Source organism: Gavialis gangeticus, unplaced genomic scaffold (genome assembly GCF_001723915.1).
Source record: "Gavialis gangeticus isolate Ggan-Ray unplaced genomic scaffold, GavGan_comp1, whole genome shotgun sequence".
NCBI lineage: Eukaryota > Metazoa > Chordata > Crocodylia > Gavialidae > Gavialis > Gavialis gangeticus.
Window position 1 is genome coordinate 16,607,092 of NW_017728993.1, and position 15,750 is coordinate 16,622,841.

The 15,750-nt window shown below is 41.0% G+C and overlaps 1 protein-coding gene across 1 annotated transcript in view; it reads right to left on the reverse strand.

Moving 5' to 3' along the window:
- Positions 1–15,750, reverse strand: part of SCP2 (sterol carrier protein 2) — a 55,084-nt gene that overhangs the window by 12,461 nt on the left and 26,873 nt on the right. The window contains exons 11-12 of the mRNA XM_019501286.1: positions 14,563–14,670; positions 3,254–3,407 (exon numbers count right to left, since the gene is read on the reverse strand). Of these exons, the coding sequence (XP_019356831.1) occupies positions 3,254–3,407; positions 14,563–14,670 (262 nt within the window). The remainder of the gene's footprint in view (positions 1–3,253; positions 3,408–14,562; positions 14,671–15,750) is intronic.

A 15,750-nucleotide genomic window follows, 5' to 3' on the forward strand; every position in this document is an offset into this window, starting at 1 on the left:
ACAAGCACTGGGATCCTCTAGCAACAGAGTTCAAAACTGCCAGATATTGCAACTGTTAAAAGGTAGTGCTATTATGAGATTGTTGCTAGAGATGACCTGCCCTTCAGGGAGATTGTTCCCTCTTACTGACAAAAAGTCAAGGTTTTACAGGCAAGTTCAAATTGGATTTGGACAAGTGTAAAGCTGTGCCAAAAAGGCATCCTTTACTTGGAAGGCTCTGTAGGGTAGATGAAGCCAAATGTATAGCCTGTTATAAGATCCTGCATTATTAGGATTAGAATAAATGCATTGCGTTTTCCTAGAGGCAGGGATTTTTTGGTGATATCTTATTAAGCCAACTGTATAGCAGGGGGAGATTAAACAAACAAGTCTTAAAGCCCATATTTCCATTTATCAAGTCACTTCAAGCCTGCCTAAAGTTGTGCTCTTATTATCTGAATGTATTTCCAGAGAAACTCGTTAATAAAGCCACTAATCATAACATATTTTAAACTGCCTTTTTAAAATCAGTGCTTTTTACGCCATTGTGAAATAAAAATTCCGATTAGGCCATTTCTAACCATGAAGTGCAGCTACCTTTCCCCCAGTTATGCAACCAGTTGCACCACAGTTGCATAATGAAACAACGCAAACATCAAAGAAGTGCAGTTCTTCACTAGGCTAATCTTTGGCATGTCAAGTCTGTGGAAGGAAGTTATATAAAAGGCAGAGAGCAGCTGTCCACACTTAGTTTGCTCTACTTTGCTTAAGAATAGGGTGATCGTACATCCCAGTTTAATTGGGACAGTCCTGGATTCTATAGGCTGGTCCTGGCCAACTGGTCAAAAGTCCCAGGCTGTAGTCTGGCAAGGAGGTGGCGTGGCACAGCGTGCCAGGCAGGCTGGTGGGCAGGCACCACCACCACCGTGCGGGAACAAGGCAAGAGGACATATGGTCACCCCAAGATGCCATATCTACACACAAGGAGAGCATTCCCATACTAACGTATCTTGAAAGACATGCCTGCCTTCAAAGAGCCTGACATTTAGGAAGACAAAATGGATAAAAGGATGTCAGAAAAAGGACAATATGTAAACTATTTCTTGTGTTGCTTTATTGATGCCCACTGCCAGATCTTCTGGGAGTCTATAAATCAAATCAAATGTAAACATAAATATTAAGATAGCAACTCCGTCTGCTTTACTAAAAATCCTTGTTTGGTACTGCAAAGGTTAACCAGCACCCTGGCCAAACACAGATAGATGCCTCCTGCAAAGTAGCCTAAAGGTGACTGAACTCTGGCAGATTGATAAAAGGGATCAAACACTGCCAAGAACACCAGGCCACCAGTTGCCTTGTATAATGTTGTTGTTTTTATTTTTGGCTTTTCAAGCCTCCACATAAATGAAAATCAAACTTTGTTTCAGTCACCACTCCCCTCCCTAAAGTGACCTAGTGTAAATAGTTTGCATTTTAACTACATTGCAAAAACATACTAAGAACCAAGAGAAGAAAGTATTCCTCGTCTCCCTCTTTGCGTTTGTGTACTTAACAGACTAATCTATTTTAATCACAGCCTCCATGAAGATCAGCATTTTAAAACTATATTATACGACCACAAAAGATTCTGAAACAAAAACATTTTGGCCAGTTACTATAACACCACAGCTGCAGTGTTGCAGCACAACAAGAGTATGGCATACCACTAGCCAAGACTGGATAAAACACAGGAAGGTTTAAGACTGCCACAATGAGTACAGCCATGTATATTACAAAATGGGGGAATTTCTTCATGACCCTAACCAGTAGGCACACAAAAATAAAGGCTGTTCATTCTGATCATTTGATTTCCTATTTTTTAATCTTTCTAAGTTCTTGGCCACGATCACCTGTGTCAGGAGTTCCTCAAATTGTCTACTGCATTCCCCCCCCCCGCAGTTGCCTTTTTTCACCATGCCTTTGTCCATGGATCATGGGACAGGAAAAATATACAAATGCAAATGGATTTCTCGGTAGTTTTATTAATGTATCTTGCTCTTAATTCTTGTTTACTTAATTTAAGAAATTCTGTAGCTTATCTCCCTTGTATGAAGACTCTCACAAGCCAATAATTCAAATTCTCTCTCCGTTGAAAGTCATGGTTCTTTGAATAAATCTGTTTGGTATCTATAATACTTTTTTCAAAGGGGAATGCTCTTGCAAATGAGGAGAAACACCAAGAGCAAATATTCTACATACATTAGTTACTAAAGCCACAGGATAACTTCTTATCCACAAAAGTATACAAGAGCTCTACTGAATATTATTAATCCTCTCTCATTTATCAAGATTTCAGAAAGCACTAATGAACCTTACACTACCTGGACTTTGAAATACAAGCTCATCTCTGCAGCGAGGGATGAAATCCTGGCCTCAGTGAAGTCAATGACAAAAATCCCTTAACTAAGAACTGCAGGGTCTTGCTGGTTAAAGTACGACACTTGGGTGTACTCGGTGAAAATAATCTTAGTCTATTACTTGTCCAGAAAGTGTCAGCAGTTATTTTTGTTTTATTCTATATTTTACACCCATATAAGCCTAAAAAATATTAAAATACAAATCTGACAGAAATCTCTGGTTACTGACCACTGTACCAAGGAACTAGCACTTGTTACTTCAACAGTTTAAAATGCATTTCTTGTCCACGCAGTCTGGAGAATTTTGAAGTGCAGATGTATTAAATTTATAGTTTTTGTGCTGCTTTAAGGCAATTTAAATTGCAGTCTTAAAATATCTGGATTTATTTTAGTTATAGGTTATCAGTGCCAGCTTTGCAGATCCCTTTTCTGACTAATTGATTTGGGATCTGTGGACATGGAGGCTCACTTAAGAACACAATTCAGAAAATACAAGTAGCCTTCTAAACTAATGCAGAAACTAAATGAAAACTTTTCACTGAATGCAAAGTGAACAGCTGCACCTAAAGGCTGAGCAAGGGGTTTCCTTCAGAACTGTATTTCCTCACGTTGCTAGAGAGCATAAAAGAGTTTAAGCAGACTATTTAAATAAGGTAATGAAATGACACTAAAATGTGCAAAAAAAAATAAATTAATTAAAACATCATCCAGTGCATGTTCTGGTTTCAGAGTGCAGAACCTCAAACCACATCATGATCAGGATCTGACAAGCTACAATACAAAGTACTCGAGCAAAATGTCGCCTGCATTACAGTGCAACGCTACATGCTCATGCATCGGGAGGCACAGATTTATACAGACAAATAAGACAAGCTTACCCTGCTGCTTCAGGGAACCCCATTCTGTACAGGGTCACAACTACAGCCCCGCCAAGGCCTATGTTATGCTGCAGAGCAACCTTTGCACCAGGAACTTGCCTCTTCCCGGCTTCCCCTCTCAACTGCCAGCACAGTTCAGCACACTGAGCCAGACCTACAAAATCGAACACAGAGAAGCAGATCTTGAAATCACCTCGGACGGCTGGAATAGCAGGAAGGACAGCAACCTATTACATGGCAGGACTTCAATAAGCTAAGGACTCAAGCGATCAACATATTAAGAAACAAACCTAATGAGTTGTTTTTGATCTTTTCCCAAGATGGAGGGAGAGATCGCAACATCAGATCTTGGGTACTGCAGAAAGCATTGCAGTATTAGACTAAGGTTTTGACTGTCATACATCTGTTCTCTCCCCCTCTTTGTAGGAGTGTGTGTAGTGGCTGGGCTTGGGGATATTTGTTTCAAACAAACATACTATCCCAGATGAGGATATACCTTGTTATTATTAAATAATATTTTAAAAGGGAGCACTAACTGTGGTCTGTAGATAAGATGCATCCCCCCAGTGTTTTTATTGTTTTGTTTTTTTTTCCAACGGGGAAAAAAAGAAAAAAAATCAAGACAGAAGCAAACACTCCATATACGTAACTAAAACATGAAAGGAAAAAAAGAAAGATTTACAATGCATCCAACAACTGCTAGCCTTGCACTTCTAAAGAGTCATATCATGTTATGAATACCCATGTTCCCATTTACTTGGAATGTTTCTTCCCAACATATCTGAACTCCCCCTGCTTTCCAACTCCTGGCACAGGAGTCGGTCATGATCAATTATAAACTTTCTTGAATTCGCTTCAGTAGAACATTCAGATTTTTAGGTTATTTAGATCAAGGTTGGTTGCATCAGAAGCTCCTTCTTCTCCAGCGATACTGCCAACTACTCAAGTTGTTTCCAAACAAACCCCTTCTGGGAATAATTAAATATATATTTTATTTGGGTATAAGTATCTTGTTTGGAAACAAATGAAGTGGCTCACAAAACATGATCTATCAGTGGGAAACTGAACATTTCCAATCTAGACAGAATTTAAAGTGCAGCTAAACATCAGTTTACTAAAACACAGCAGTTCAAATTAAAATCTCACATATTAGTCTTAACGGAGAAGAGTAAGGGAAATATTTATCCCAGCTCCACCCAACATGGAATTAAACTGTGCAAATAATCATTTAAAAGGAAAAATGCTGCTGTTATTTTGGCCTAAACGAATTACCAAAATTAAGAAACAGCACCAGCGTTAAAGCAGAGATAGAGAACAGAACCAGGTCGCAAGCCATTTAGGCTGCCTACACACATGCTCAGGGGCGAGGGGGCTGTTCCGATCACAGCCGGTTCTGGACAGCCGCTCTAATTAAAACAGCTCACTGTCACATGTATTAAGCCCCTCACATTTTAAAATGGCCATGGGATGCTTTATCTAAAGCCCATTCGACAAGGTTTAAATAAAGCGCCCCCGCAGCCCTTTTAAAACACGCAAGGGATTAATACATGTGATGGTGAGGACACAGGACCACTGTAATTAGAATGCGAAAGCATGTCTATAGGCAGCCTTAGTTCTGGTTAACCCTGTGATGTGGAGCTACCATGACTGCCTGCAATAGTGTCTAGACACAGTGGCCAAAGTGTATAAGCTTTTATTTATACTGCTTCTCCTGGACCAGAAATGGTGGTTCTGAAAGGAGAAAAAAAAAAAAAAACAAAGAAAAAAAGAAAAAGAAAATCAACTCCACTCCAACCTAGGAAAATGAATGCTTGTATGCTTTCCTGTGACTTAACTCCTCTCAGGAACCAGGGCAGTGCAGCAGCATGGGGAGCTGAGGGTGAGTCTGGGGCTTTGCAATTTTTTTCACCAATTTAGAAATAACTGGCTTTAATAACCAATATTATTTTCTTTCAAAATGAAATGAGAATAAAGTTTCCATACACTGAATTACCTATTTGAGATCTCAAAGTCTCTTATCTGACAAAATAAATGACTGGTTGTGTTTTTCAGGGGATCCTAAGCAAAGTCTACAAATCCTATTTGCTTAGAACACTAGCCACTCAAGTAAATCCTCAAATCTGCTTGGTCCCGGTCTTTCAAACCCAAGCAAAATTATTGCATCCAAGTAACTTAGCAAAAGTGAAATACACAACTTTGGAGAGGAATTCAATACCAAATCAGTATAAACAGATTGGGCATACTCTATAACACTAAGTATGAAAAAGAAATGCAGTGGATTTTCAATGCGGCTAAAAACGCAATTATCTTAGATCTGAAAGAATATGACGTGATTAAGTGATGTGATCCTGGTGTCCCGACTTAGCTTTCTGAAACCTACATCCCAGCCTGTTATTCTGCTCGTTCTACTCTACTCCAGCAAAGCAGACTACAATCACTACTCCGTTTCCCTCCCATTCAAGGCACAGGCACAGACACAGACACATGGCATGGAGCACCAACTACAGATATGCAGGAGTGTAACAGGGAACCCTAGCCCTGTTACTAGAAAGCAGCGCGGCCCCTTTAAGGCCAGAGTCCTCAGAGTGCAGCCTGCCAGCAGGGATTAAAGGGGAGCCCTGCAGAGACCTGAAAAGGGCACTGTCCACTATCAGACCAAGGGCTACAGTTCACGAGAGCTACATGAGACTAGGGAACTGTACAGGAGGAGTTGCTCGGACATGGAGAGCTAATCCTGAGAGCAGCGACTACACCTGTGGGAGAGTGCTGCAGGTGGGAACTGTTCAAAAGAACTGCTGGTACAGCCAAGGAAACCTGTCATGAAGAAGGCTCATGCAATGCCCCAAAATAAAAAAGGAAGAACTAGTTCAACACACCAAATCCAAGAACAAGAAGTTCTGGAGAAAAAAAGCTTGGCAGGGATAAGACTTGCAAGCAAAAGATATCTAGGAAGCAGATCACTACAAGAAACTGTCTTACAAAATCCCTGGGGTGAGGACAGTCAGAGTGATGGGGCTTGGTACTTCAGGCACAGAAAATGAAAGAGTTTTAACGATACGGTATCTCATTCTGTTCTCATAAACAAATTGACTGACTGTGATGTAGATGATTACACGGTCAGGTGGGTGGCAAATTGGCTTAGGGGTCGCACCCAGAGAGTGGTGGTGGATGGGTCGATATCTACCGGTAAAGACGTGGGCAGTGCTGTCCTGCAAGGCTCGGTTCTTGGACCGGTGCTATTCAGTATCTTCATCGGCGACTTGGACAAAGGTGTGGAGAGCACCCTGTCCAAGTTCATAGATGATACCAAATTATAGAGCAAAGTTAACACACCAGAGGGCGGGGAATGGACAGGTGGATCTGGACAGGTTGGAAAAATGGGCCAAACGAAATAGGATGCAGTTCAACAAAGGCAAGTGCAAAGTGCTGCACCTGGGCAAAAAGAACCACCAGCACACTTACACGCGGGGGGACGACCTTCTCAGCAGCAGAAAGGGATCTTGGAGTCATCGTTGACTTCAAGATGAACACGAGTCATCAGTGTGCCAAAGTAAGCAACAAGGCTAACTGCACTTTATCATGTATTAGCAGATGCATGACGAACAAGTCCAGGGAGGTGATGCTTCCCCTCTATGTGGCACCGGTCAGGCCGCAGTTGCAGTACTGCATCCAGTTTTGGGCGCCACGCTTCAAGAGGGATGCGGAAAAATCTTGAGAGGGCTCAGAGGAGGCCACTCATATGGTCGGAGGCCTGCAGGCAAGGCCCTACCAGGAGAGACTGAGGGACCTGGATCTCTTCAGCCTTTGCAAGAGAAGGCTGAGAGGGGATCTTGTGGCTGCCTATGAATTCATCAGGGGAGGGCAGCAGGGAACAGGAGATGCTCTATTTACTAGGGCACCCCCTGGAGTAAGTAGAAACAATAGCCACAAAGTGACGGCGAGCAGGTTTAGGTTGGACATTAGAAACAACTTCTTCACAGTAAGGGTTGCCAGAATCTGGAATGGACTTCCAAGGGAGGTGGTGCTCTCCCCTACCCTGGGGGTCTTCAAGAGGAGACTGGACAAGCACCTAGCTGGGGTTGTCTGACCCCAGCGCTCTTTCCTGCCCAGGGCAGGGGGTTGGACTCAATGACCCACTAAAATCCCTTCCAACCCTAACATCTATGAACTCTCAAGTCGAGGACTGGAGACTGGGGTCCTCCAACAGGGAACAACTGAATCTAACCAGTTACAGAATTTAAGAAATGTCCAAGGAATCTACCATTGGTTGCATTTAAATAAGTCAAACCCTGCTTTTAGGTCTGATTTGGACTTGATGGAAGGACACTACTGCCCTGTTAGGTGAGGAAAGATGACCAATTGTATGAGCCAGGGTGCTGAATTAGTCACAGATGCTAGAGAACCCTCCAAGGCAAGGCTCATTTATGTTCCCACAGGAGTGCATTGATATGACAACCCCCCATTTCCTATGAATCTCAATAGAAATGCTAATTTCTGTGGCTAGTCAAATCACAGTTCTGTTAAATATGGGATTGGGGTAAACAGCAGCAGTCCAGACTATCTGAAGGGACAAAACTAGTCTGCTTTCATCCACTCCCTACTGCTTCTCCCTAGAAAATAGAGTATGGGGTTGTAGAGCACAGACCTTCAAAGGAAAAAAAAACAAACCCCAAACCCCCAAAAGTTCAAAGAAAAAAAAAAACCCATTAAGAGCCATGGGCCCACGATGTGACAGGCCTCTTTGCAAGCACAGAAATGGCTGCTAGAAAAGCAGGGGCAGCAGAGACAAAGACAACTCATTAGCTATCAAGACAGGTATCAGGGAGTTGATCCAAGTTTAAGATCCTGAGGAACGATCTGTAGGGTTCGACATTCTGGCAGTAAAGGGAGAGGTGGACTTGGGAGATCAAATTCCCATGCTTGTGCAAGAGAAACAAGTGAGAGCCAAGACTGCAGGGCTACATGGCATTATTACACCAGAGGGAGAAAGAGACCCAACTTAATTTAAATGACACAGAAAAAGATGTAACATACAACATTAGACTTAAGGGGCTGCCTGAAATGCTAAAAGGATAAACCCCTCTCCCAAAAGGAAGAAGACTGACTCATTTTTAAATCTGAGCTCTCTCAAAGAACTGAGAGAGGAGAGAATACAGGCTGTGTTATTTGTTCCTCCTGGGCCCCCTAACAGAATGAGATTGTGAAATTTCATCATCAATAGAAGACTTTAAATATAAAAAAGCCTGAGAGCAAACAAAAACCTCCCCCAAAGGTCACAAGCTGAAGTTTTCCCAAGAGGTCTCTGCCTCAGCTTAAACACAAGAGAACACTAGGGAAAACTACAGCAGATTCCCATTTAAAACTCTCAACTTAAAAAAAAAACAACAAAAAACCAAAAACAACCTCCACTTTATACAGAAGGAAGATTTACAACTGAGCAGACATCTCGGACACAGGAAAAGATACTCCAGCACCTGAAACGCCTAAATTAGTAGCTCAGAAAGTTATGGCAGATAGTGACACCCAAAAAAAAGGATAGGTAGGAAAAGACACTACGGAACACTTTGCTAACTGCAGAAATGAAGAGTGATCTGAAAATAAACCAAAAGGAAAAAGTTCCCTCAGTGGAATGTGCTTTGACTTGGAAAAAGCCCAGTACTCTGAGTCTGCGCTATGATTACTTAAGGTGTTTCAATAAAACCATTTATTACATTACAGGCAGATGTAGAGTCAACTGTTGGCAAAACTGCAGCGAAAAAGAGGAGATTTATGCATTTACGGGGATTGATCCAGTCAAAGACACTGGGATGCCAGTTGTAAACAGACATTACAGATTTTTTTGATTTTTTTTTTAAATCAAGTGATTCAATAACAATCCTTCTTGGGCTTCCTAACAGGAAGAGTCGCACTCAAAGAAATGAAGAATGAATCCCTTCTGTTACTTGCTTCCCAACTACTGATAGCCTCACTGGAAAAAAGAAAGATACCTACAACTAGCAGAACATTTCTAAAAAGATGTATGAGACTTAATGAAAAACAAACACACACATTAGGTATGTAGACAGCAGAGCAGAGGATACCTAGGTATTGGATTATAATATATTGAATATTAAAATTACACTCAGCGCTCCCCCTCAAAAAAACCCACAGATCACATGTGTCCAGATATTTTGGGATATTAATGTTTGATTGGCATGCAAAGCTGGATTACTAAGTAGCTGGTATGATCACTCATTTCTCTAAAACTCCCACTAAACATGCCCTAGGTGGTACCTAGGGATTTCACTAATATGGAATACACTAAATATGTCTGCCAGATAAAGAGATGTAATGGTTACTACAGAATATTCGTCTAAAAGATGAAACTAAGCTTTGTTATAACTTTATCTGGTGTTTACATGGCTGATGCAAAACACTGCTTAGCTTCCTAAACAATCACTAAGGAAAAAAGAAAATGTATGTGATCTTTAACCTCAAATTGCTATTTACCAAGTTACACCGACTGAACTATTCAACATCTCTTTTCTGCTGTCCCATTTGTTTTAGTCTTAAAACTGTATAAGTAGTTGTCATTTCTGTTTTAAGACACTAAGAATTAATGTGGAGGTGTTTACACTCTTCTCAGACCATAACTAAAGCAAGTGCGTTTTACTTTTGGCCTAGAATTGGTTGGTTTGTTTGAAATCCTACCAGCAGCTGGCTTCTAGACTAAAAATCTAAAATCAGCAGTTTGCAGACATATGGCATACATTTAAATCTGAAAAAAAAATATGAACTACATTCTTACAGACCTAAAAATTAGATACCAATCTATATTTAAGCATTAAAGTTTGCAAGCTGATGTTTAAAATACCTGCAAAACCAATGTTATTTCAGGAAATTACATATACATACTACAAGAGGTTCTATGGTACTCCAAGATGAGAATATTCTTTTAAAGGAAGTCCCCAACCGGAAATATGCCTGTCAGTGGTAATATATGAACCTGAAAAGAACCCAGTTTACAGATTTAATGTATATGTCTCATTTTTCGTAAGCCATCATAATCCATCAAGCAATACCAAGATGTTTACAGGGTAAGAGAAGAGGGAGAAAAGATTGGCAGAAAGGAATTAAGAAGAGAGGAGTTAATAACCTATGACATTTTCTTAAGAATAGAGAGGGGTGTTTTAAACCAGGCATCACAGAACTCAAAGTTCAATGACAAATGAAAAGCTCTGGTTATGCTGGCATGACGTACAAATGAATGTACAGCAATAACAAAAACATCCCCAGCCCAGCCAAGTAATTGATACGAATATAAGGGAAGATAGAAGTCACTACATTATGGCCCTGCAGTTACTTAAGCAGGTGACAGATGTTTCAGATTTTACAAAGGGGTTCCATGTATATGGTATTCAATTGTCACAAGATTAGTAGTGGTCACTCTCCTTATGCCAAATACTAACTTGCATTTTTCAGTAATAAAAATGAGCAAGTTTATTTTACTTTACATACTATTCCTCAGTAGTGAAACTACTTTCTGTTGTTAGAGCATGCAAGTTTTATCTCCAAAAAGGAGTCTGTGCATTCATCTACATCAGTCCTAACAAGACAGACATGTTCAGAGCAAGTACAATATGTTTTAGTGCCAGTAACTTTGTAAAGTAATGTGCTTAGCTGATAAAGATTAAAAAAAAGGAGGGCAACTTTGCTAAATTTAAAAGCATTTTAAGTAGTAAAATAGAACTCCTTACAAGGCACACTGAACTAATGGCAATGCCAGCGCACTGCACAAGGCTACGTATTGGTGCCTGTGGCATCACTAGAGAGGCAGGATAACAACCAAGGAGAAAATTTCCTGCTCAGAATTAGGACTCTTGAAGGTATCTTGAATAGGGCATGCTCAACAGCAGTCACCTTTGAAAATCCTGACCACTATTTTCCAGAATATTTCAATGTTATTCTTCTGTTAGAAATTATGTAAATATGTTAAACATGAACTGATAAGGGAACCACAGACTAAAACATCTTTTATCACCTGGGGCAAACAAACAAAATAGTCCCAGAAAAGTTCCCCTCCCAGTTAACAGTAGTGCTAAAAGTTAAAAAATGACAAATTAAACAGTAAATTGGCAAAGGATACACAAACATTTTTAAAAGCCTTTAGAAACTTTTCAAGTGACCAAACAGATGTTAGGAGTAAAGGGCATCCATACCCATGCTCCAGGAGTGGGAAGACACTTTAATTAGAGCGGCTCTCCAATTTAAGCACCTGGAGTGTCTCATATATCAGGGTCCCCACATTTCAAAATGGTGGCCGGAGCACTTTATCTAAAGCTCGAACGAGCTTTAGTTGAAATGCCCCCACCATTTTTAAGCGCAGGGATGCTGATACACAAGAAAGGCAGCTGGAGCATTATCACACTGACACGGTAATTATAATACACTGCTGTATTATTGTCACAAGTTCACATAGGTGCCTTGTGCCTAGAAAAGGGTTAAGAACAGCTGCCAGTCACCAGGGCAGCCCAGCTGCCAGTTGCTGGGGCAACCATGTTGGTCAGGTGACCAGAAGGGGGCAGGGCCGGGCCCTTATAAACAGCCCAGGCTGGAGCCTAGCAGGCAGTTCCCTTCTGGCAGCCTGAGGGGCAGGACTTCTGCAGTAGAACTGAGTGGAGCCGATGGTTGCAGCCTGATCACCCAAGCGGTTACAACAAGGTAAGGGTGGAGAGCACCCTGACAGGGTGGCTATGGCAAGAAGGCCAAGTGCGCTTAATCTTGTTTTTACTAGGAAGCCTGTGTCACGTTGCAGCTGGGAGGCTTATTGTTCTGTTATAGCTGTTTGGTTTATGGTTCTGTTGTGGTAGTTGTGTAAATACCGGAGGACTGGGTGAGGCTGTAGGGGTGTGAGGAGGCCTCATGGGAGCTCCCCAGTTGTTTGGGGGTTCCTGGTGCCCTGTGTGGGCAAATAAGCTGTGCCAGGGATGGCATGGTTGCCTGGTGCCAGGTGGCACAGAGTCTGTGATCATAGAGAGACCGGCAGAGGCAGAGAGAAGCCACTGGAGTGGGCAGGTACTCAAGAGGAGCCCCAGAGAGGGCACGTATAGAGAAGTAGCCCCAAGAGGGGCATATACTACAGACAGACACCCCAAGAGGGGAGTGGACCAGAAGGCATTCTGGAGGGGCTCCACTGTAACAGGAACCCTGAGGAGCCAAAGGGGCCAGGTAAGGCTCCGGCCACCTGAGCCTAGTTGGACACACATTCCTGGCAGTAACCCAAAAAAGTCAGAGGGGCCGGGTAAGGCTTAGGCCGCCTGAGCCTAATTGGATACTGATTATTGACAGAAACCCAGAGGGGCCAGGCAAGGCTTAGGCTGCCAACCCCAGTGGGTAAAAGGATCACTAGTAAGCCCAGGGGCGATAACGTCCGGAAGATCTGCGAGGCTTGGGGTATGCTAAAGGGGAGGTAGGAGGCACACGTAGCCCTTAAGGCTGGGGTGCAACTTGTCACTCCGAAAGGAACGGGGAACAATAAGCATAGTACCGTGTATAAGGGGATCAAATGCAGCCTCCCATATACCAAAAATATATTTCATCAAAGACGTAGCGGGCGAGATAAGAGGGTGCTGGATCGCGTACTTGACACGGTAGGGGGTGCTAGTGGGATCATGGCCACTCTTAGGCCCTGCCTGTGACTACTATAAATTACAACACATCAGAGCAGCCTTGCTGCTCATGTACAGACACCCAAAATTACTGTAAGAATGGGATTTTAAGACTACAATATTCAAGTGTTGGGGGGGGAAATGGGACAACAGAGCATAGAGGACGGAATTGGGGGTAAGTATCAAAAAGATGCAGGATTATTTTTACATTGGAACTGAAACATTGCTTCCAAGATGCCCTGAAGTGCTACCATCTGTTTAAGGTCAGAACTCTGACAAGTGTATCCAAGCATATGAAGGTTAAGAAAAATTAAATTAACAAAATTCACACACCAGAACAAACTCCTATACTTTCATCAACTGACACAGAAGGACTAATTTAAGAACAACATATTGAGCTTCTTTCATTTAGACTAACTCAATAAGTCTTTACAGAAATACTACACTCATCCAGAAAGGTATATTGTGAAATACACATGAGTATGAAATAGCCACATCCTGTTAAAGTATGTTTTCCATATGTATATTGGAAAAAGAAAACCCAATGAAAACTTTTAAAAGTAGACTTAAGAACCCCATGATAGACCATCTTAGAAACAAAGCTGGGCTAGGTCTTGCTAAAAATTGCACTTATAAACCACAAGCATTTAACATCCAAAAAAGTCCCGTGAAATGCTAAACTAGAAGTTTCAAAGGAATGCATGGGAAGCTGGCTGAAGGAACAAATTCATATTTCAGCATAACCATAAAAGGTTTTTTAAAACAAGCATTTCAGAAGGCAAAAAGATAACATTCAACTGAAATACTTTGAACCTGTATTCATTGAGATGGTAGACAAAAAGAATATTTCATATAAAACAATATTTTTAGAATTAATAGCTTGATTGCAATTGAGGAAGTATCTAGTAAGAAAAAAATAAGTGCTTATATCACAATGTAAACTATGTTTAAGTCCTCCCTGCAGAGTACAAACATACATTTTGAATATATTTTATTGAGAAATCAAAGAAAGGACAGAGTTGTTTTGAATTTTAATGCTATTTTTTAATTAATAATGTAACTTGCCTCTTGAAAATATTTACATACCTAAAACACATTAGCTCAAGCTATGCAAACAAATCTGCTGTAATTCTAGCTACCTAAGTATTCTATACAATGTGAAAATATCTTGTGCTTGAATTAAGTTTAAAAAACCTGAATTTCATATCTATTCCTTGTAAAGAATTGTTTTTGATGTAAGCAGAAATGATATCATCTAACAACTTCTGTTATCCTGGTGGTGCTGAACTGCTTGTTTAGTTAATCAAGTGAAATGAGGAAAATAACCACCTCTTTTGAGCTCAAAGGTGAAGAAAAATTAAAAGGCAATCTATATATTACACAAGACATGACAAAAGTCAGGAGTACATGAACCTCTGTTCATGCAAAAAACCAATAGCAAAACAGCATCTCAATGTATGATGTTTTCTTGGAAAACCAGATATTACATTTGTGGATCCCAGTACTCCCTCTACACAGTGGTTTGTTTTTTTGTTTTTTTTTTTTTACAATCTTCAAAAACATTGATAAGACTGTCAGTCAAGTCAAGATAAGATTGTCACATCAAGTTCAATCATCAGACCTCAAAAATCACTGCAAAAAGGAAATATACACTTGTATTACCTGTGGCACCCAATGGGTGACCTTTTGAAATCAAACCACCGCTCGGATTTACGACCCATTTTCCACCATAAGTATTGTCTCCTCTGTCAACCAGTTCACCAGCTTGTCCTATAATACAGGATATATGACAAGGGAAAAAATGTGACAAGACATCACAATACACTTTTATATCTTTCACTATTGCTTTATACATTTTAAGTCAGCCAAAACTAGGAAACTAAATATAACATTTTTGGAACAAATGAGACTTAACTGAATGATATAAACATTAACTGCTTACAGTGTTTTGAGAGTGAGTCTTATATTGAGGGCAGGCGATGCCAAATATATAAAAGCGTTTCAGTTTATTGAATCACTAATTTAATGAAGGGTGGAAGTACAGCAAGAACATCACACTTTTCTGAAAATGCCAAGTTAGTTGTCATTAAATACTGCTATGTTCTGCTCTGGAAGTGACAACTTGCAGTCATAACATTTACAACAAAATTAGCATAATGAGAAAGTAGTGCCTTAATTTTTTTTTTTTTTTTTAAATGAAGCTTAACAATTTAACACAAGTTGTATTAAATGCCAGATTTTGATCCACAGGGGTGAACAAAATCTTACAATACACATGTGGATTAAATCATTTGCTCACTGAGGAAGCATGACCAAGTCATTAGAGTTAAACCAACATACTAGGGCCAACTATTTTCATGGTACTGATTTGAAAAACTAAACCAGAGCAGGCAAAAATAACAGGGGGAACATTTTAGATCAATGATGCTCAACCTCTGGCCTGCAGGCCACAAGCTTCTGGGATCCTTTGATCCTAGCTGACTTCCAGGGGGCTGGACTCGATCTTCTGAGGCCCCTCCCAGCCCTAGTGTCTGAACATCTGGCCCATGGGTCTCCCCACAGGTCCAGAAATTTGGTGGAATGGTGCTAGTTTTAACTGCTGCCCCCTGCTGCCAAACTTCCAGATGCATGGGGATCCCTGTGGGCCAAATGATGGGGGCCCTGCATCCTAGACTGTACCAGTGCATGAGGTCACTCCATGGCCAGCACCAGCATACTGCACTGCACCTGTGGACTGATCCTGTGCATGGGATCTAGTCCCATACCACTCACCCAGCCCATAGGACCAGAAAGTTGAGCAACACTGTCCTAGGTCAGTGATTTTTTTTTTTTTTTTTTTTTTTTTTTTTT